Source organism: Notothenia coriiceps, unplaced genomic scaffold (genome assembly GCF_000735185.1).
Source record: "Notothenia coriiceps isolate Sejong01 unplaced genomic scaffold, NC01 NC01_scaffold00019000, whole genome shotgun sequence".
In the NCBI taxonomy this organism is placed as follows: domain Eukaryota; kingdom Metazoa; phylum Chordata; class Actinopteri; order Perciformes; family Nototheniidae; genus Notothenia; species Notothenia coriiceps.
Genome location: NW_011351701.1, coordinates 88,536 through 111,043, shown reverse-complemented (window position 1 = coordinate 111,043; position 22,508 = coordinate 88,536). Strand labels below are relative to the sequence as shown.

Here is a 22,508-nt window from a genome sequence, read left to right as displayed (position 1 = left end):
GAAATATTGACTTGCCTGGAAATGTATGCATGTTTAAACACATTTACTAGTTTTTGCATCTTTATAAAGATGTACTGTATAAGCATGTCCTTTGGGCAATGTACAAATGCTCTTATACTGTAGCACAGGGAGTGATCTTTTATCTGTTCTGAGGCCATTTGTTTCCTTTCCTCAAATCTGCCAATGATGTGAGACTGAAACATCTTCCTGCCATGTTCTACGGATGGCAGTCTTCAGGAACAAAGCTCAAACAGCACATTATTCCACAGTGAAGTTACCATATTTTATTTCTTTAAGTGCCATTCATGCATATTGGGGAAGGGGGTGGGGTGGGCGGTGGTATCGACAATTCTAATAACACTTGAGTTATTTTACAGCACTTAACAAATACAGAGAGTAGCTGTGTCATCTCATTGGACAACAAAAGTAATAAACCGTGCAATAAACAAAAATAGGAGAAAAAAATACAAGAAATGACAGAGACAAAATCAAACAAAACAGAAAAATAAAACACAAACCAAATATATATTATCAACACTGAAACACTGAATGTAGAACCATAGTACAGGTAAAAGGTAGTGTCACACAAAAAGCCAACGCATTTTCATCACATATATACAATATAGATATATACATACTGTCACCCTCTGATTGGACAATAACAAAATACTCTATTCTTTTCGCTCCTGTCTTTCATGAATAAGACCCACCCCCAGCCTTGATACCCCACCCCCGAGACGAAAAAAGGGATGATTGAAAAGACATATATGTACAAGCACAACAACACACCAGCACTGAATAAAATAGGCCCCAATCAGCAGTACTTGTTGGCAGTTCTCTCCCATATCGTGACGAGGCTTTTTTTTAATCTTTTTTTCCCAATAATTGTAATCTCTCTGGCAGGTACATGTCCAGCGGTTTTTAAAAACTTAAATTGTCTTTTGAAAAACAACTAAATCTCACACAAGCACACACACACACGCACACACATACAGACATAACATTGTGATAGTGATCCAGTCATTTGTCTTCACCTTTTTCCCTTTTAGCCACATCCGTTCACTAAAATAGTTTTGTTTTCCCAATGTGCTGCTGTGGTCGAACAGTAGCTTCTGTGCATTTTCACGATCTTCACCTGGAGGAACTGAAACACACTTCACACCAACCAAGGACTCACAGGACGCTCTCTACTGTCCGTCCAAAGAGTCCTAATGAAAACACATTGATGTTTTTTCACGGCTGTCTTCAGTGGCAGTCGATTGGCCCCCACTCGACTAAAGGAGCTATGATTCGGGTCATTTAACGGACTGAAGTATTTTGTCTGAGCACTAATGAGGAAATTCTGGCAGTTGAACAAAACTCATAGTTGAGATCCACAGGCGGACATTTGATATACAAAGACAGACAAAACGGAGCAGAAAGTAGCAGGAGTGGACAGTCACTGTATGATTGGCAGAAAAATATAAAAATGAATGGCAGTATCATCAGTTGAAAGAAGAGAACTTGACTTCATCCGCACAGTGCAGCTGTGGACAATTTAACAGAAGACCGACAATATAAAACTGGGCTGGTTCTAGTTTCAAATAACCTTCTGTGTTCAAATGTAAAAACATCTGGTTCTATAATATCCAATAAAACAACCGTGTGAGATTTGAACATGCCTTTTCTCACAATAACAAAGACATTGTGTAATATCATAGAAAAAGAATCCATGATTGTCATTCAAAATATGAAATAAAAACCTAAACGTTGTTGCTGGAGTCCCTAGCTGGGAAATTATCTTTATAGGAATATTTAGACATTTTGGTAAATATGGGAAAACCGCACTGGTGTCTGTATTTAGAATATGAAGCTACAAACAGTAGACAGTTAGCTTAGCTTAGCTTAAAATCTGGAAACAGAGGGAACAGCCAGCTTGTCTCTGTCAGACAGGAATCTACTCACCAGCACCTCGAAAGCTCAGTAATGAACATTTTACAACTCCAGGAAGTTACTGCAAGTGGACATTAAATAGTCCAACACATAACCTACTGTAAAACGTTTTTGTTTCGTCTTTTTCAAACGGAGATAATACGTGTTAAGTGAATCGTTTTGGTGAGGTTGCAGGCATATTTAGCTACCTATAGTCACACTAGCTCATTTCCCAACGCTTCCAGTTCTAATGCTGACAGTCTGCTGGCTGTAGCTTCAAAAAACATCCCAGAATGTGAAACTAATACTTTCAATAAGGACACAGTGTAGTAGATGCAAAGCACCATCATGTACATAGTTTACCAGTATAGAATAGAGGAGGAAGGATCCTGTTTATTGTCAACTGTAGGGTCAGATAGCTTTGAGATCGCTAAGATTGCATCTTAGAAACGGATCCACAGAAAGTGTAAGTGTGCAAAGGGCTCTTTTTAACATAGTGTCTCTGAGGTTCAGCACCTGTCTGATTGAGAAGCCACTTGTTTCAGGACGCAGAGGACAGGTTTCCAGAACCGCAGATCTCCCTGTTCTGTGCTTTGGAAACCCTTCCCACAAAGAAAGCATGTCTGAAATCTATTCTTTAAACCACTGTGTGCATCTGCTTTTGTGCTCGTAGATAGCATAGAGATGATTGCAGCAATCAATCGTAGCCCTAAAATGACAATAAAACCAAAACACCCACACACACCATATGTTCAACCAACGCACACGCACACACACACACACACACACACACACACACATTGTATGAGTCACATTTCTCATCCTGTTATGATTGTATAATAGCAAATTCTGACGCTATCGAACCATCACAACAAAACACAGGGCAGTTGAAAGATTCGTATCTCTGTCATTTGAATGTCAGGAGTGACAAAGAACATGTGTAGCATCGAAATATCGCTTTGATGTGCGATAGGTGGATTTGGATTTCATTTATTAAAAAAGGAGAGTTTGGTAAATAATGTTTTTTTTGTTTTCCCTTTTTCAATTGGAAACACCATTTGATGCATATCCTATTGATCATTAATCAATCCAGTAATGGCACGTTTAAGAAGCTTCACCACCCTTCGTTAGTCTTTATACAAACACATTTTATTTGTCCACTAGCAATGTTTCAAATCGGCAAGGCTGGAAACCAGAACTCTAAAAATTGCATTCAGGCTCATTACTTGTCCTTGTTTCTCTCACTAGTTAAAACAATTATAACATGGTTCGTATACAATTTTACACAATTGTTTAAACGAATAGTTTGGCATTATAGAAATTATGTTTATACGCTTTCTTGAGTAGAGTTAGAAGATTAGCTCTAAACCAATCTCACTTCTGGATGAACAGGACACAGAGAAGCAGCTAGCATGGCTCTGTCTAGCGCTAACGCAGAATCAGCCAACCAGAACCTTTAAAGTTAAGAGATGACCACATTATATCTCCAGGGAGTCATAGCAACCATCTGAAATATAGTCCAGCACATTTCCCCCCTGTAAACGTCAAACCGTTCAGTTTTTGGAGATATAATGTGTTTGCTTTGTTAGCTTCAGTCAGAGCCAGTTCAGCCGTTTCATCCTGAGAAGTGTATCTACCAAACAATCTTGTCATATTACTCCCCAAATTACTATATGTTTACTATGATACATAATAACATAATGATATATTGGCCATTGTTAGTTTTTTAACATTAAAGTGTCTCTGAAACTGTTGCCATGATACATGCTGAGCGGTGCTAACTATTAGCAGACATAAATGCTAATATCGATGTATTTGTGATAAGCGGATGATGTTAGCATTACCAATACGTCCAAATCTACTTTCATTGTCTCTGAACGATGGTGGCTTGTGTAATGATCAATAGAATAGTCACCTTAAAGTCAACTTTACCATAAAAACGTGAATTTGTTTCACGTTAAAACAGTTTCTGATTATTTCCCGACACGATGCACACAGAGACCCGACATGTTACTTTGGGCGGAGTGAATTAAAAAAAACTAGAGATATTTGACTTCCCTGCTTCACCTTCTCACTCATCATTCTCACGCGTCTTGAAGTGCTTGAGACAGAGAACAAGTTCAAAAAAGAAAAAGCTGTTGTACTCCCATCACTGGTCTGTTGCAGTGAGCCTGATCACGATGGTTGGCTTTGAAAACAGATCACCATACTTTCTGTGATCTCCCTCTCACCTCCTCTCTCCGTTTGTATAATATCAAGCCTGCTTAAACATTTAACACCCTGTTCAAAGTTATTGTAAACCTCACTTTCCCACCAACTCAGCCACAGTGGGGCCTACTTTCTCCCAAAAGTGACCATCACATTACTCACAGAGACGGCCTGTGTTTCTTAAAAACAAAAGAAACAAAACTAAATTGTTTTTAAAAAATAAAAGAGAGATAAACTCATCCAAGAGGCAGCGGAGGCCAATGTCAACACGAGAAGAATTACAAGCTGAACACGTCGCTCAAATCACATAACAGTTACGGAGCAGGGGGTTGGGCGGGAGAGGGGTTCGGACTTTGGAAGGCTGCTGGCGAGGGACGGGGGGAGGGCCGGCTGAGGAGCTGAGGAGCGAGTGGTTTAGACGTCAATGTGTTCTACTCGTCTCTAGACAAGTACATAAGCAATCACTTTAACATGTCCAACTGAATATGATTGTCTTCAAAGTAACTTTTTCTAGGTATGTGTTGCTTTTTGTAGAAATGTCAGGGCTGTGAAGTCTGTCTGTCTGTCTCTTAAGCTTGTCAAACGTTCTTCTGCCTCCCACCCACAGCGGCCTCCTCCTCCTGCGGCCTCTCAGCTCAGCCTGGCTTCCTCTGGCCTCCAACTCCTCTCCTCGCTCCCTTTTGTTTTGCAGAAAGGAGATATTAGGGGGCTAAACGATGGAGTCCCAATCAAAGTCGTCCTGGATGTCATCAGCTGGCATGCGATGCATCTGGAAGTTTCTGGTAGGTATCATGTGCTGCTGGTTCATCTGTGCATGGTGTCCTGCAGAGAGGGAGGGGGGGGGGGGGGGGGGGATCGGCCCAGTTTATCAATAAAACAGTAAATCAAAGGCTAATAGCAAGAGCTAGTTATTATTTTAATTATGTTTTTCTCTGTGGCTTCATGTCACCTGTCATTGCGGGTCCTGTGCCGCTCATAGGGGTCATGTGGGGATATCCTGGAGGACCCATCATGGACATGCTCTGTCTGGTGTCCATGTAGATATTTCCTGAAGATAGAATTCAAAATTTGATGTCAAGCAAAAAAACAAACTAGTTTCAGGGTGAGGCCCTGCAGCGTCATTTTACAGAAGGAACTCTGCATTAGCTCAGATTATAGCTACTACCCACACAAAAAAAATCATGGTCTATACAAATATTTGGTATTGTTTGACACTTGAAATCAGCTGATATTATAATAATACCACTTCCAAAATAGTAAGTGAACTTTGTAACTAATGTTTAGAATTTGCAAGTAACGTGTACCAAAAGAAAGTCTAATCCAGCAGCTAAAGAACTGTGTTTCTCTCGATGTAATCATTGTTGGGGTGAACTATAGACATATGCAGCTGTTGATGAGGCGACGCAAGCAGACCCTATTTGGTTTCAAGGGAGCAAAAAGGTTGCAGATCGCTGGCATGAAGGGAGAGCAGAGCTCACTGTTTGCACAACGTCTCCAGACTGTTTGCACTTTCTGATATAAGGAAATGTAGGTGAGATACATTCTTAAGGCTCTCGGTTAACTTATATGAAAATACCCTCACAGATAAAGAAAAATACCTCATAGTACTGAACAATTACAGCATGTATTATTACCAGAAAACAAAACCAGATAAAAGGTGCTTTCTCAACAAGATTATAATAAATCACATAAGAAAACGTCCTCATATCAAAACAAAAACCACAGCCAACAACTACAGAGCACATTAACAAGTTGGTAGGGTGAAGGAGTGTGTGTTGGAGTGTGTGCTGGAGTGTGTGCTGGAGTGTGTGTTTGACCTGTGTTGAGGTGCTGGCTGGGTTTGTTGGGGTGCATGGAGCCGTGACAGACAGGAGGCTGCACTGCCCCCTGTGGCTGGATTACACCGGTGCGGGCAAAGAACTGGTTGATGGACGAGCAGAGGTCGGCGATCTGGGTGGGCTCCAGGGACCAATTGTTCAACTCCGCTTGTCTCATACTGTCTCTCAACCCTTCAGAGCAGAAAACACACAATTATAGAGAGAACAATCAAAGTTACTACCAGATCTAGTGACAGTATATCTGCTCTAAAATGCATTAGTGACAATGAAATGTGTGGAACTGCACCAGCCAACTGTCTCTCGAATATAAAGATAGTAAATGAGAAACTAATTAACAAACACAAAGTAAAAACCTTGGTTGCAATATATATTCATTATGTCAGTAACCTTCAGTGGGTGATATTTAAAAAACATCCTACCTTGCAATCCTAGACTGTAATTGGATAAACTGACCTGCTGAGCTCGGTGTTTTGGTAATTAAACTTGAAGGCAGTGTTATTTAATTGAAGAGCTCAGTTTAATTAAACTCGTAATCAACTCCACAGTGTCAACACTTCAGCACTCAATCAAAAGCCGGGGCAGAACTGTACTATCAGCTCCCGGCTTTTAATGTTTTCTTCCTTCTTTAATCTAGAAAAATCTTAATCTCCTACAATTAAATCAAACACATTACATGTCCATTGTGTGTTTAGTATTTGTAAATGCAGCAAGGTTTATTTGTTGTGTCCAAACCGCACCTTGGAAAGGTGAAAGGTCGACATCAGCCCAGTTATAGCTGCTAGCAATACGACAGCTTTCTTTCAGTGCATCCAGATTTGGGTACCAGTCAGACAGTAAACCTGCAACACACACAGCAAACTATCTGTAACATTTCAAGATACGAGACTTGGTGGAAACAAGTCATTTGGGTTCCAGCACCAAGTTCACTCCTGGGACAAATACAGATTTAGTCCTCATTACATATTTTATGGACAACTGCACAGTAATTGCTGCTGTAATTGTTATTGACTGTGGGTTAGCTAATAATGCCAGATGATGCATTCTCATTGAAGTCACATTTTTACAGCTGTGCAGCCAGACGTAGCACCAAATGAATGAGAAGGTAGCACCAAATAAAACATTTTACCAGGCTTTAAAAACAGATGAGCTGTGTGCTGCGGCCACTAGGAGGCGCCAGTCGACTCTGAAAGAGCTGCTGGAGGCGCTGGATGCAGCATTGCTTTGTTCTCACAGCAGCACAGATAATAAATCAGATGATGATTTGCTGTCTACCTCCTACAACAATGTCTAAATGCTTATTACAAAAAAAGTATACAAAACGAGCTCTAAACGTGTTGACGTGTGAGATGAACATGATGAGGAGCGAGTAGACGCAGACGCACGGGGGGTCTTACCTGGGTTGCAGGCCATCTGTTGCTGGGTAGGATGGGGCTGGAGGGAGAGGCTCGGGTGCCCGTGTTGCGGTGGGTGCTGGCTGTGCTGCGTGTGTTGGGAGGGGTGTGGCGTGTGTTGCTGTGGGTGCTGGCCGTGGGACGGGTGCTGCGATGGGTGCTGCCCGTGCTGGGAGTGCGCAGCGTGCTGGGGGGCTGGGGGAGCTGACTGTGTTGGCTGTGCTGGGCGTGTTGGCTGTGTTGGGTGTGGGGGCCGCCGTGCTGCGGGAGGTGCTGTGCGTGGGGCGAGCCGTGGCCAGGGTGGGCCTGGGCAGGGTGGGACAGGGGCACCTGGCCACTGTTGGCGGAGTGGCTGTTGTTGGGTTGGTTGTTTGAGAGGCTGTTCTGAGTGCTAATGTTGCCGCCGGGGGAGTGCTGATAGGAGCAGGAGGTGTGGGTCTGCTGGGAGGAATCTGACTGTATGCCCATCAGACCTGGAGACAAAGCACAACAACAAAGGGCTGCTTAGTGTGCTGCTGCAAGAAGTCCATGACAGACAATTATGTACACTTGCAACAATCCTGATAATGGATCTGTCTACCATTAAATAGTGATGAAACGGTAACAAAGTGGTTCCTCACAGTCATACTGACCAACAGTATTGTGGTTATCAGTATAATCAGGGTAATACAAGACATTTGAAAAACAAGATGTGTTCACATGGCACGTCAAAACTCAGTTTGAATGAAAATGCACATTTAAAACCGTAATATCTACTTCACTTACTGTAATTGTACCCTTGTTTATCCTGAGAGGTAACCCTTTATTCCCTGTTTCACTATTCATTATTATGGAATGTTAATATTTCCAATACATCAAAAACTTAGAAAAGGATAAAAAAAAAAAGGCAATCAATTTTACAATTAAATAAAACGGAAACAAATCAGAACATTGTCACACTGAGGAAGCTGGAACAAATGAATAATGAACCTGAAAATTCAATTCAACTTATCAGTTAAAAATGCCATCACTTGTTCAAGCTACTCAATTGTGAGGATATGATGTTTCTTATCATTGTAAACGGAATATATTTGCAGAAATCACCTATAAATCATTGATGAACTGACAATACAAATATATTTGGTAAAAGCCTTCACCGGTGAATTGAGACGATTGAACACAAATGTCACTGAAAATGGTTTCAGACCAACGTGTTTTAGTATAACGAACTTGAGCACAAAGACAAAGAGAGCCACGGTTGTCACATGTGACTTAAATACATCTTTACATCTTACAATAATGGGATCTGGGTCTCCTGTGTTTAAGTAGTTCTACACTTGAGACACACCAGCTGCCATTTTGTTGCATCAGGGAATGACTCAGCATCAGCAGTGTCTCTGAGGTTCACCGTCGCTCTCCTCTCCAGATACACAGCTCGGGATTGCCTTTGACAAATCCACGGTGCCGCGGCACAAACATGACTGGGGCATGAACATCTGCACACACAACTGCAATCATCTGAGTGGCAGGGAGTGGTCTTAAGAGGCCCTGTCCTTCACAGCTTTGGCACGGTAAACCTATTCCACTGGAGTGCTTTTAGAGCTGACTCTAGCCCTGAACCTCCACAATCACCACGTAACACTCACTGCAGGGGTGACAAAGGTGCATCTCTTATCGGCAGAGAAAGCCCATTGTCCAACCAGGGAAATACAGAAAGCAATTAACGCGGCACCAGAATAATAATGCGAGCTCATTACCTATTATCAAAGCCAGTGAATTAGCTCACTGTCTACAGCGGCAGAGTGTGAAATCCTCTAGCTCGATTATTTACGCTTTTTAATTGCTAGAGCTTGTCTGACTAAGAGATTTCACTTTTATGCGCATACAAAAAGGTAACAACTTTGAACTAATGAAACACAGATGATAGATTAAAGGAGAGGAACTCTTTGAAAACATTAGCATGAAATGCATTTGATTTGTGAAAGTAGGTTATGCACAGAAAGCTCAGTATACTTTGCTCCTAAGCCGCTTTTCAAGTGCTCTTTGTTTATCAGTCAATCAGATTACAAGCAAAAATGCATTTTGTTCAGCAGGGATTCACAAGCTTTTGGAAAGCTGTGCGCTATCCGCAAGTATATATTATATCATAACAAATTCCCTATCATTATGAAACATGAACCTCATATCCAACAGATTTCTGTGCAAACTCCTCTTCCCCTCTGATGAAACACAGCCTACATGAGAAGACATCCAAAACAAGACGCAGACAACTTTCAAGTAATTTGAAAAACATAAAAGCAAGAAGGATAGAGTATCAATTCCGTATTAATCGTTAAATGAAAGCAGTAACATCTGTTTACTAATGTAATGAAATATTTAAGACATGAACTCTCAGATTCTTATTTTGAATATGAAATGAGACCTTTTCCACATTACTCTGGCAGAAGAGCATGAAACCGCTCCGTGTAGATTTAAACTATAGGCTGTCAGCCTGTTGAATACCTGCTCTTGTCTCTGTAAACCTAATTAGTGCCTAAAGACTCTCTATAGCCCTGGCTCATAAGAACAAACCAACATTAGGAAAATCGTTGAGAGAATCATCCTGTTCCTTTATAAATAAAGCTTAGGCTCTTTATTAGATTTCCACTCGATGGTCCTGGGAGGCCACTCACCTTGTTGGCTGAAGGACTGCTCAAAAACAGACTTGTAAAGGCTGCGGAAAGAGGCACTGAGATCTTCAAATTCGGAGAACAGGAGCTGCTTGTCCCTGTCTGGCATGTTGTACTGGGACTGGGGGGGCTGCTGCAGGCTCATGGCCTGGGACACGGGCTCTGGGTGAGTGGTCACCTGGAGAGATGAGGAGAGGAAGAGAGCTTAAGATTTACAGAAGCAGATGCATATCTTTGAGGAACATAGGTCAAGTATAGAACACTATAATGTAGACTTGTAAGGAACATGAGGTAAGATTTGACCTCATGGGCTTCCTTCATTTCAAGAGTATTCTTGCCTTTTCCTTTGATTTGTAAATCGAGGGTAAAACAAACAACTTTAAAATAATCTGTAGATTAATCCATAACGAAAATAATAGTTATTTTGTGACCAATTCATGTATTAATATTGTATCCCTTCTTTTATTTATATTATTAACATTATAGTTATTATTGCATTTTTTGATTTGTCAACTGTTATGTAGTTAATGTATTTACCTAGATGTGTTTATTTTGTTATGTATGCTTTGTGAATAATTTCTTAAAAATGCAAAAAAAAAAAATAAAAATCTTAAAAAGATTTACAGAAGCAAACGGCTACAAGGAGAGCAGATTATGTTTAATGTTTAATCTTGGATAGATTTCTGTGGAAGTACACTGGCCTCAGTTCTGCTACACACAGTCCACAGGGACTACTGAGGCTAAGAGGAGCGCACTATAATGTTCAAACATACACATGAATAATATACAAACTTTTCAAAAGATACCCGCAATGCTCATATGGTTTTGGAGCCGCAAAGAGAGAAAGTCTCTAGAATACTTAAAGCAGCGTTTGTGGTTTATTTAAATGTGTGAGCTAAAGATGACGATGGCACTGTAACACTGTTGTTCCTGTTTGAGGAGGTGTCACTCACACAGCATGTAAAGAACAATCAGGCCGACCACAACAATATGGGTCAGTGCTTAACCACCTTGGCTCACACAGCATTAACAGACCAACTCAAATGGACACAATCCCAATACTCTGGTGGCCAAGCCAAATGTATTCAAAACAAAATCAATAGCAATACCGTGTACAAATAAGCAAGCATTTTATCCACGTCTCTGTGTGGGCAGTCAATGTTATGCCCTGCCCCGAGATGTGAGGCGGCAAGCAGCGCTCCCCCCAGCAGCAAGTTTGTCTACGGGATTTATCGGAGCAAGAGGCATTGATGCAAAACCATGGCTGTTCTTACAAAGCAGGACCTGACAACGAGCATTACAAGAGAGGTCACGTCCAATATTTGATCACGCAACATCTTCCTCGTCCGAGATGTGGGCAGTCTGCTGAAGTGCACGGCTCGCAGTCTGGCTCGGGTAAGAGTGAAGAGGTGATAATAAAGCCAGAGTGTTTACTGTGAGCTGCTGAGAGAGAGAGAGAGAGAGAGAGAGAGAGAGAGAGAGAGGGAGAGAGAGAGAGAGAGAGAGAGAGAGCACATCCATCAGGCTGAGCCGATCGATGCCCAGCGCCTGGAGCAGGGAGCACTCTAGGATGCAGGAGGACCACACCAAAGAGGGGGCATCTCTGGTGGGAGGACATCAGAGGAAGCGCTTTTCTTTGTCTGGCTTCCAGGAGCGTGCACATTTTCTCTGTTTCCCTTAACCCCCTTCCTGATGTCGTACTCCAGCGCATGTCCACCTTGAACCTCGGTCTATTGCTGGCTACGGCTGCCTCCTCTGAAGAAAAACCTCTGGAGGATTTCAGATCAGAGGAAATAAGGGAAACAGTACACATTCTATGTCTGGCGGTGTTTCGCTTTTATTCATTTAGTGACTGTTGCTCCTTTCCAGGCTTAAAACATGTGGATAGCGTGAGGATGTATCATCTGGCATCAATGTAGCTTTGTGCCAAACTTTAGCAGATTTATAGAAATATCTTCTTCCTACTATCCAACTAAGAGACATTTAGGAGCTGCGACATCGACAGGGAAAATGACCTTTAAGGAACAGCAAGGCAACAGAACGAATGCAAAATGTAGATTGATGAGCCGTGCAGAGCGGTCTTACCGGTGTATAGCTGTGCACGCTGCCCACACTGTTGAGATTGACGGAGGCCAGACTCTGATCCGACAGGCTGTTGTTAAGGCTGCTTCTTGGACTATCGCTCCCTTCCTGGTCTGTGTTGTACAACGCCACCTGAAACACATTCATGTACATCAGATTATTATCTCCGACGCACACATAGGAACGATGTGACCATTTCTCATATTACCTCTGGACAAAAGAAATGTGCAAAATTGTTTTAAACATGCTCAAGACTGTTAAGTTACACACACACACACACACACACACACACACACACACACACACACACACACACACACACACACACACACACACACACACACACACACACACACACACACACACACACTGATGGTAGAGCATGTCAGCATTCCTCTGAGTTAATTTTGGTCTATAGTTCAACAATATAATTTATTATGGAAATGTGAAGCCTGAGCGTGTGTGTGTGTGTGTGTGTGTGTGTGTGTGTGTGTGTGTGTGTGTGTGTGTGTGTGTGTGTGTGTGTGCTGCATGCAATGACATGTCATAATAGCAGAGTACTTGCTCTTCACTTTATTGAGAGAGTGTGTGTGGGAGACGCAGGGTGCTGCAGAGCTGAACACCCACCACAGCCACTAAGGGCTTCATGCTGAATGTGTGAATGGGAATGGAGACAACCGAGACATTCCTATCACTAAAGGTCACACTACTGGCGATGTCGACCACATCTGCTCACCAAGCGCAATTCCATTTGGGACAACACTGACCTTTCAATGAGGCCGGGGAACTAGCCGAAGCACTTCAGGACGACAATCTTAATGATCGTCTAACAAGGTTTGGCCCTCCCACCCTTCCCAAATAAAGTGCGCCGTCAGACAATTATAACAATAGTAAGAAGAACGATCCAGATAATGAAGATAATGATACCCGCAGAGAGTAGTCCATGTGATGAGCTTTTTACTGTGAGAAAGGAATGGCAGTAATGCACTGATGGTGGTGCTGCAGTGGAAGAGGGGCCTGGCATTCAAACACTGGTGTGTGTGCGAGTGTTTGTGTGTGTCCGTCCATGACATGAGGGCAGCGTGGTGGTTCCTGCTCATCACTGTGAGTAGAACAGAGTGGGCTCTGTGCTCAGCACAATGAGACAGCAGTGGCAGCAGCCTTCAGGCAAGCAGATTGGCCGGGCCCCTGCCTCTCAGCGGCAGCAGTGGACTGAAGCCTCTTGTCTTTCAGCTGAGGCACACGAGGAGGGAAGGAAGCTCTCACTGCCTCCTCTCCTCTGACTGATTGGCCCGCTCGCTAACATGCTGGTATAACTCCCGGACGTACACACGCAGGGTGAGAGGGTCCTATAATGTTAAGCTTTTAATATAAAGCTCCTGAGCTGCGACAATGAGATAGTAACGACTGCATTTAAAAGCAGAGCGCAAATTCTGAATCCAAACAACGCTGTACGAGGAAGAGGGGTCGGGCTGAGGGAGAGGAGAATGGGGGGGTAGTAAGAGAAGCTCATTAGGCAACTCTAGCCTTTCTCCACTCAGTGTGGGCTTGGCTCCAGCGTTCATTAGTGTGAAGGGGAACTCAATGAGCAGCTAAGACTGAAGGCTTAAGCACATCTACAAAATCAGCTCGACAATGCTAATCAAAAACAGCGCACCATAGAAATATAAATGTTACGTGTAATGAAGTCATAAAACAGGCTTTTAGCCTTAAGTCTCTCACTGCAATCTATTTTTACTCTACGCACCCATAAAGTGTGATGATTTCTAAACCTTGCTGCTCTGTGGTTTACGCAGACCCCAGAGTCCCCCGAGTGAAGACACAGATGAACACCCAGTCGCATCTCACCCACATACGGAGAAGCATGCACAAACACATGACACACATTTGTACAGCTACAGATGTACACTAAGGTAGGTAACACACACACACACACACACACACACACACACAGAAAAACACTCAGGCAGGCATGCTCATACAGGCAAGAGCGGCTCCGCGGTAAATACTGTGTACGCTGTGAGCTAGCAGGCAAGCGAGTCAGGATCTATTCTTAGCAGTGAATTAAGTAAAAAGCCAGAGGAGTCTTTTACATGGGGGCCTAATCTGGAGCATGAGACATGGATTATGAAATCAAAGCAAGATTGGACCAGGTGTCTCCAACAATGCCAGCTAGTGTTCAGCACAATCCCTGCATGCAGGATTGAACAGACAGGGAGAGGAAGAGGGAAGGGAAAGAGGGGGGGGGCATACTATTCATCAGCAAACACACTTCCAACAATCCCCTCTCTACATCAATCATCACACCTCAGTGCCAGAGTTTCATCATATTCACGCCAATGTTTAGGGCTGCCCCGGAATACAACCTTTGGGGGATGGGGGAGTAAAATCTTAGTCTACATGAGAAAGGCACACGAAGAAGAGGGGGGGGGGGCAGTTGTGAAGAATGTCCGACAGACGAGAAAGAAAGAGATTTCTGTTGGTTCAGAACTCGTCCTGCCAGCGTCTCCCATTGGTCTATCTGAGAAGGCGGGAATGAGGGAGAGAGACTGGAATAGAAGGGGAGAGAAAACCAGAAAGGGAATTCCTGTGGCTTGGCACATTGCACCGAAAGAGGCGTGGCCTGTCGTGTGTTTACAGTGTAAGACAGTGAGGAACAAGCTCCCTCCGAGGAGTTAAGGCCTCAGATCTGTTGCTATTCCACTTTGTCTTCGGTTCATTTCACCATTGTTAAAGTTTGTGTCACTACCAAGTGAACAAAAAGACACAACGCTTTTTTGATCATCTCCAGGAATCCCACGGAAGTCGTGATCGATGCCGTTTAAAGGTTTTCTGCTGGTTGCACTTATGAGTTATTTGACTGGAGGTATTTGATGGCAGGAGTCCAAACGTTAATCTGTCAGCTCTGTATGCTAGGGCCTCATTATGCACTCATGCTGGTGGTGGAGAGACTGGTGCTTGTAGCAAGTGATTGTTTGTAGCAATCACAGAGGAAAAGGCCCATGAATCTTTCTGCGACAGAAACATGAACAACGGCATGTTCTCTGTAGAAACAGCCTCGAGCTAATCGTCACTGAAACGCTCGTCAAAACAAGCGGTAACATACTCTACATACATGTACACGCAAGTTATAACACACACCGACATATGCTCAGACTTTGGAGCCCCCCCCCATTAAATCGCTTTTTTTTTTTAATGCTGGCAGCAAATGAATAAGCGACTCTAGTAGGCTTTTTAAAAGTACACCTGAGAGCTGCCCCCACTGGGCCCAGAGGATGGGAGCTTAAGGTTAAAAAGCCTATTTAAATTTCAGAGTGAGCGGCACACTCACAGCTAACAGTCCCCGTGGCTTTGCTCTGTGATGTACAAGTGGTTCCAAGCTTTTAAATATATGAATACAAAAAAAAGGGAGCAGAAGGAGCCAGCAGCAGGGACGGTCACCTGTGGTGTAACAGCGCAACGTGGTCACAGAACGAGAAACACGACTCTGGGCGTTAACCTCCACTACAGGTGAGAGCGCAGGAACCCCATGCAGCGTGCGGTTGTATCCTATTGCAAGTCTTCACGGGACTGCGTGAGGTCTATCAGGTTGCAAAGAGCTAAGTATCGGTGTGAGCATCATATTTCCGTGTTGAAGATAACAAGAGCCTGCTGCCTGTTGTTGTTGTTGTAGAGGAAAAAGGTGCTGCAGTGCAGATAGTTGTATATTTTGGTGTGGGATGCTTTGCAGAGAAGCTTTAGGCATACGAGCGTGTGCTTGTGTGTGTGTGTGTGTGTGTGTGTGTGTGTGTGTGTGTGTGTGTGTGCGCGTGCGTGCGTGCGTGCGTGTGTGTGGTAGAGAAAGAGTGGGAGAGAAAGGAGGGCAAAAGGAAGGAAGCAGGAGAAGAGACACAGAGGCACAGATAGATACTGAGATGGAGGCAGAAGCAGAGGAGCAGCATACTAAGAGCTTCCTCAGGAATATGCCGTTTCTTTCATCAGACTCACCCGCTCTCCAGACCGCGGCCTCTTCTTTGGCCGTGTGGGCAAGGCGTCCTCCTTCGGGTTGGTGTCAATGGCCCAGTAAGAGCCCTGCAGACAGAACAAAAAGACCTGTGAGCTGATAAAACACAACACATTGCTGTTTCACATAGGGCTGTGCGATTATGGCAAAAATCAAAATCACGATTATTTTTGGTCAATAATTGATATCACGATTATTAAAAACGATTATCCATTTACTTTGAAAACATTAATTTATTGAAACATTTTTTTTTAACAGTATGTTTTTAACAGTTGATTACCCTGAACTTTAAGAATAATTCAACTGAAAAACCAAAACAAAAAAAATACAAATAAAATAAATAATCGTTTTATTTCAATTATGTTGTTTTCATAATCGTTGCAAGCCAAAATCGTAATTGCGATTCAAATACCATTAATTGCGCAGCCCTAGTTTCACACGACATCCCTTCAGTGTTTGCACTGGACTTGGACATTTACTCTATGACACGAAATCACAGCACACGAGCATCAGATGTTTGGTTCCAACATTATTTAGAAATAAGAGGTCTAATCTGCTCTTCTCAAATCTATCAGCCCAAGCTGTTATTCAAGCATTATTATATATATTTGAGCTGTTTGTGCGGCGTGTGGGTGGGCTTTGTTAGTGAGAGGGGCTTGGCTTTTCCTCCTCTGCGGCTGCTTCTCAATGAGAGGCTGGTGAGGGCAGCTGGTGGTGGTGAAATGCTAAGCCTTTTCTGAAGCTGTACTTCCTCAGCCTCAGGTACTGAGTCAGAGTGCTGTTGCCAAGGATGAAGGCTCCACAGTCTCAGCTCAGGAATTGAGGCAGCGCTCGCCCTGCCGTGTTGCTTTCTTCTTCTCAGGTCTGAGCAAGGCTAATCAAGGAGAGAACAGTTGGGCTGGCTCTGGGGCTGCAGCTCGCAATTCAACAACCAGGCTGCATTATTTATCTTTTGCATTCCCATTTAATTGATTTTTCAATGCTTTTCTTCCTCGAAGCCAACAGGAACAACGCTCACAGTACAGATTTTCACCCCTGAGGCCCTGCGAGTTGTGAATTTATTTTTAATATTTCATTTGACCCCCCGATAAAAATCTCAATTGTCCAGAGAAAGTGAGTTCAGGACCTTTAAAATTACTTCTTTAGCAGAGAAAATAATTGTTATTTCCACGAGAAATTGTGCGAACAACAGGAGAGGCAATAGAAGCAGCTGTATCTCAAGTGTCTATACAGTAACTGCTGCATAACGGCCTGCTCTTGTTCAAGCCAGAAAATATGTTCTTTTTTTACGGCTCGAATACACAACTACTGCAATTGTTAAAAAGAAAAGCCAGGGTTGGCCTTCATTTGTCAGGGGGGTTAACATTATAAGTTTTATTATGTGCGAGGCTTTGGGGTCAATTAACATTTTCCTCAGAGGGGAGGAATAATTCACAGCACAATCAAGCAAAGATGAAGAAACATCTCGTATCGATGTAGGCTAAAGCAGAAAACCTCATTACCCACCGCGTGTTTTAACATGAAGCTTCACTGACAATCGTATGGTTAGGTTAGAAAAAGGCGTATCTACATGGGCTTCATCTCTGTGTTAAGATGAAGGGGTTAAACGCAGGGGTACTGGTGCAGATGTTTCAAAATTAGGAGTCAGAGAAACAAAGCCAGGCTTGGTGGCGTTTCTTTTAATTAGGGGAGGAAGAAAACATTAAGTTAACTCTCATGGGAGGGGAGTTTCTGCATTTCCCTACACCCACCCCAAGAGAGTTGGTAGGAAAAAAAGAAAAACATATAAAGAGTCGTTAAATTATTCACAAATATACTGCAAAATACTGAAGCATTGCCAAGTGAAGTGGAGTCTGGGGCACTGCCACAATCTCCTCTGCAGCCAGATAAACAAAGGCTGCTGTAAAGACTGTTAAACTGATAACAGATGACCTATTCTCTTCCCGTAAATGGCAAAGCTCATTTTCACACATCTACATAAGTGTTGTCATGTAGTTCCCCTTTTGTGTGTAAATAAAGGAAGAACAAACACAACAGGTACACCGGTCCTGGAAAATCCAGACAAAGACAATTACAAAAATAATTATTAACGGTAGCCTTCACGGCATGAATTTCTACCTCCGAGGTGGTTTTAGGGGGGTATCGATGTACAATACCAACTGTCATCTCCTACACCATCTCCGAGTGAGAGTGAGAGGCAGACAGAGAATGGCATGACTCTCCTATCTCATCCAACCAGCAGTTCTCATATTCCTGCCACATTACAATATTGATGCAACATATCAAGAGCGGCTAGCGCCTCTTTGAAGTTGTCTTCGGGGGGGAAGGGAGTGAGGAAAATTCAAAATTAAACATTAAGGATGCGAGCATGTTGGCCATGCATTTGCAATGGGATCCATACAGCAATAGATTATTTTGTATTTAGTGGAGCAGCTCCCAGGAGTGTCAATATCAGAGGATTACAGCAAAACATGAAATTAGCATTCAGTCCCCATCCTCTACACAGCTAGGCGTAGCTCTTCATGCATGTGTCGGTGTGCATGTGCGTGTGTGTGTGTGTGTGTGTGTGTGTGTGTGTGTGTGTGTGTAATTATTTTTGCGGTTCCCTAAGCATATGTAGCGTATGCTCTGACAGCGCCGGGATAAAATCTGGGTTAGGCTACATATGGTTAGACCTATGCATGCCGTCAAACTCAATATAGACCCATAGGCTCCTTCATAAAGTCCTCAGTGGAGCACTTCTTATCAGGATGATGTCGCTGCAGATTGGGAGGCTGGAAAAGCAACTGAAGGAGCTCCTACTGAGACTCAAATGTCAAATTAACATGTTGGTCTTTACATTGTTTACGGAGAAGAAAATGGGAGCAGAATGGAGAGATAATGAGGGCTGATTCTCTCCTAGAGTAGCTTCAGGTTCACCTTGAGACTCTGGAAATGACCTGACTTCCAACCTGTTACGGCCCCTTCTATTTTCCCTTCTCCATCACCCACATCTGCTGTCTGTGCTTGTCCAACCAACTAGTCTCCTTACATTTGAAATGCAGTTCTGTGGGGCGGGAGGTTCATAATAGATTACGAGCATGCCATGCATTTCCAGACAGTCAGAGTCCTGGCAGCCATTCAAAGGTAACATTTTTCTGCCAGAGATAGGCTGATACACACCAAAGAAATGTTGTAACAGGGCTTTTTTGGCAGCTGAGAAACTAAACTAAACATATTAGTCTATGTACCGGTATATATATTATTTTAGTAACTGCATGCATTCTTTTCAGATTCTCACCTTTCCGGGATCATCTTTGGAGCGAGGCACTTTGAGAAAACACTTGTTCAATGACAGATTGTGCCGTATTGAGTTCTGTGGGGAAACAGACAGAGAGAGAGACAAAGGTGAGGGGGGGGGTCAGTGTACACATATCAAAAACAAGAGAACCCCAACAAGTATGCAGGACGTGAGAACATTATCGCCAGCAGTAACAAGGGCACACAACTCGTTAGCATGTATCTTTAAGGGTTAGTCACAGCTCCTGTCATCGAGGTCAGCTCGTCTCAGTGACGTGAGATCTGGCCTGCCACTGTGTCCAGATTTCACTCCACAAACACATGCAGGAGCCCAGTGTGTGTACCAAGCCAACAGGAAGCAGTATCTTTCATCAATGTCCAACAAACTGCAGACTGGTTGCACAACATATCGAATTCCTCCGGTGCCAAAAATAGGTGCCAGAAGGAATCCCACACTGGGATGGTTGCTGATACTTGGGCCTGATATTAATTAATGCTTCAGCGAGCTCCTGGGGGGGCAGGAAATAAATTATGTAGATCATTCTGAAAGTTAACTCATTACAGTGTTACAAGCTACTTCTCGCCGGTGAAGAGGGAGGTTTATCCAGCTGCCTGATTAGGGAGGGGGGAGGGCTGGAGTAGCCACGAGGGCTGGAGAGCGGCGCTCCGGGCCCCCGGGTTAACCAGCTACAGCGGGGCCCTCAGAAGCAGCTGGAGGCAGGCCAGCCGCCGGCGAACAAGAACCAATGGATGCACACGTTTGTCTACTCCACTTTATGGAGTGGTATTGACAGATGGCCACACTAAAGAGCTGTAGATTCTCTGATGAGTTTAACCGATGCACACGTAGAGAGAGAAAGAGAGAGAGACAGACAGGGAGAAAGGGAGAAATAAAGAGAGAGAAAGAGAGAGACAGACAGGGAGAAAGAGAGAGTAAGAGAGACATAAAGAGAGAACATAGAGAGAGACAGAAAGAGAGAGAGACAGGGAGACAGAAAGAGATAAAGAGAGAGAGAGACAGGGAGAAAGGGAGAAATAAAAGAGAGAGAGACAGAGAGAGACAGAAAGAGAGAGAGACAGGGAGACAGAAAGAGATAAAGAGAGAGAGAGACAGGGAGAAAGGGAGAAATAAAGAGAGAAAAGAGAGAGAGACAGAGAGAGACAGAAAGAGAGAGACAGGGAGACAGAAAGAGAGAGACAGGGAGTGGGAGGGAGAGAGAGAGACAGAGAGAAACAGAGAGAGAGACAGGGAGAGAGAGGGAGAGAGAGAGAGAGAAATAGAGAGAGAAACAGTGAGAGAGAGAGAGGGAGAGACAGAAAGAGAGACAGAGAGAAACAGAGAGAGAGACAGAGAGAGGGAGGGAGAGAGACAGAAAGAGAGACAGAGAGAAACAGAGAGAGGGAGGGACAGACAGAAAGAGATAAAGAGAGAGAGACAGAGAGAGGGAGGGAGAGAGACAGAAAGAGAGACAGAGAGAAACAGAGAGAGATAAAGAGAGAGACAGAGAGAAACAGAGAGAGGGAGGGAGAGACAGAAAGAGATAAAGAGAGAGAGACAGAGAGAGAGGAACAGAGAGAGGGAGAGAGAGACCCCCAAGTGCAAAAGATGGGAGCTGCTTATTCAACAGTATGGGCAATTATACCGCAGGAGGCAGGATAATGAGAGCCTCGTTGTAATGCTGTCAATCTTTCTGGTAAATCACTCTAAAGTGCCAATGCAATCCAGAATAAGTCTGACAACAGAAAAGGAAGCGGGGGGAAACTGGAGCAACAGACAAAACAATTGTGTTGTTGTGCCAAAAGGAAATCTTTTCTGAAAGTGAAACTCGATACAGAATCCATCTTTTGAGAATCAAATAATCTTCCCTGCGGGCTTGAAAGAAGGCAGTTTGCTTCTTCACAATGAATTCATGTTACAATGGATCCCCAAAATGTGATCATGACATTAGCTATCTGGTGGCGCTCGCAGCCTGCAGGGCAGTGAGGAGGAAGGGTCCTTTAAACCGGCAGTCTGGCACACCCATTCACAAAAAAAGGAGCTACTGTAGATGCTAGCACTTACTTAATCCGTTGTCCCGTAAGAGCTCCAGACAGTGTTCACACATGTAGCACACAACAGCAGATTACGCCTGTCAGTAACATTCTCACTTTATCGTCCTAAGCACTTGGACTGCAGCACTGGACATGATTTAAGTTGTGCGTTTAAAAAGGTTGCACTTAAAATAACTTTGCACTCATCAAAGAAGAATGTATTTTTTTTTTTTAATGATTAAATTGTTGGCGTGACACATGTCCAATGAAACTGCTTGAACCACATGACTCATAATTCACAAAACATTTGTGTCTATACCACCAAATTCTGAATAACTTATTCAAGATAACCATAGCTGTTCCTGAAGGAGCTAAATGCTGCATTTCAAACTGCAGGGCTAAGTGTTTATTACGATAAAGATTTGGGCTGAAGTATCACCAAACACCTGAAGTGAGGGTATTTGAACAATACAGACAAAGACAACAACACAACAGACGGGGTATTAAGAGACACAGATTCTCACAAGATATTAAAGAAGCATGAATCACACGCCTACTGCACACAAGTTCATCAGGTTTCAAATCAAAGTGAGGATTCTCACACATCCTTTCAACTTTCAAAATCAAGAAATCTTGTATGTTTTCAATGACCTATTTGTGGATTTCTGTTATTACTTTCAAAAGAGACTCAACATGCCAAGTTAGTGAAAGACAAATGTCTCGCCTTATCTGAAACATTATCCGTTACGTAACTATGCTACACACTAGTATGCATTTACGGACAGGTCTCAAACCACAATATATTCTCCTTGGATCTTCAAAACTACACACGGAAGAAATCAGACTGAACTCTATGTGGTCTGAAGGAAGTCCAGCCAACATGATAACCACTTTCCCTCCGAGTGTGCAACGCTGTGACGCTGCAGCATCATCACTGATCTGTAGGCTTGGATCTGAGAAGAATCACAAAGACTTGAATTCAAACACAGTATTAGTGATGTGGTGGCTCTTAAACTTACTGTTTGACCCCAAATGTGAGTGCACATAAACATGACTGGAAATGAGGGCTTGGAAATATTTAGATTTGATATCGATATCATGATATAAGACCAGATAT

The 22,508-nt window shown here is 43.3% G+C and overlaps 1 protein-coding gene across 1 annotated transcript in view; it reads right to left on the bottom strand.

Moving 5' to 3' along the window:
* Positions 1-269: 269 nt before the first annotated feature.
* foxj3 (forkhead box J3) overlaps positions 270-22,508 on the bottom strand; it is a 69,354-nt gene continuing 47,115 nt past the window's right edge. The window contains 10 exon segments of the mRNA XM_010778197.1: positions 270-4,941; positions 5,069-5,167; positions 5,937-6,128; positions 6,695-6,796; positions 7,352-7,589; positions 7,592-7,821; positions 10,000-10,174; positions 12,082-12,210; positions 16,066-16,149; positions 19,362-19,436. Of these exon segments, the coding sequence (XP_010776499.1) occupies positions 4,829-4,941; positions 5,069-5,167; positions 5,937-6,128; positions 6,695-6,796; positions 7,352-7,589; positions 7,592-7,821; positions 10,000-10,174; positions 12,082-12,210; positions 16,066-16,149; positions 19,362-19,436 (1,437 nt within the window). The 3' untranslated portion in view covers positions 270-4,828.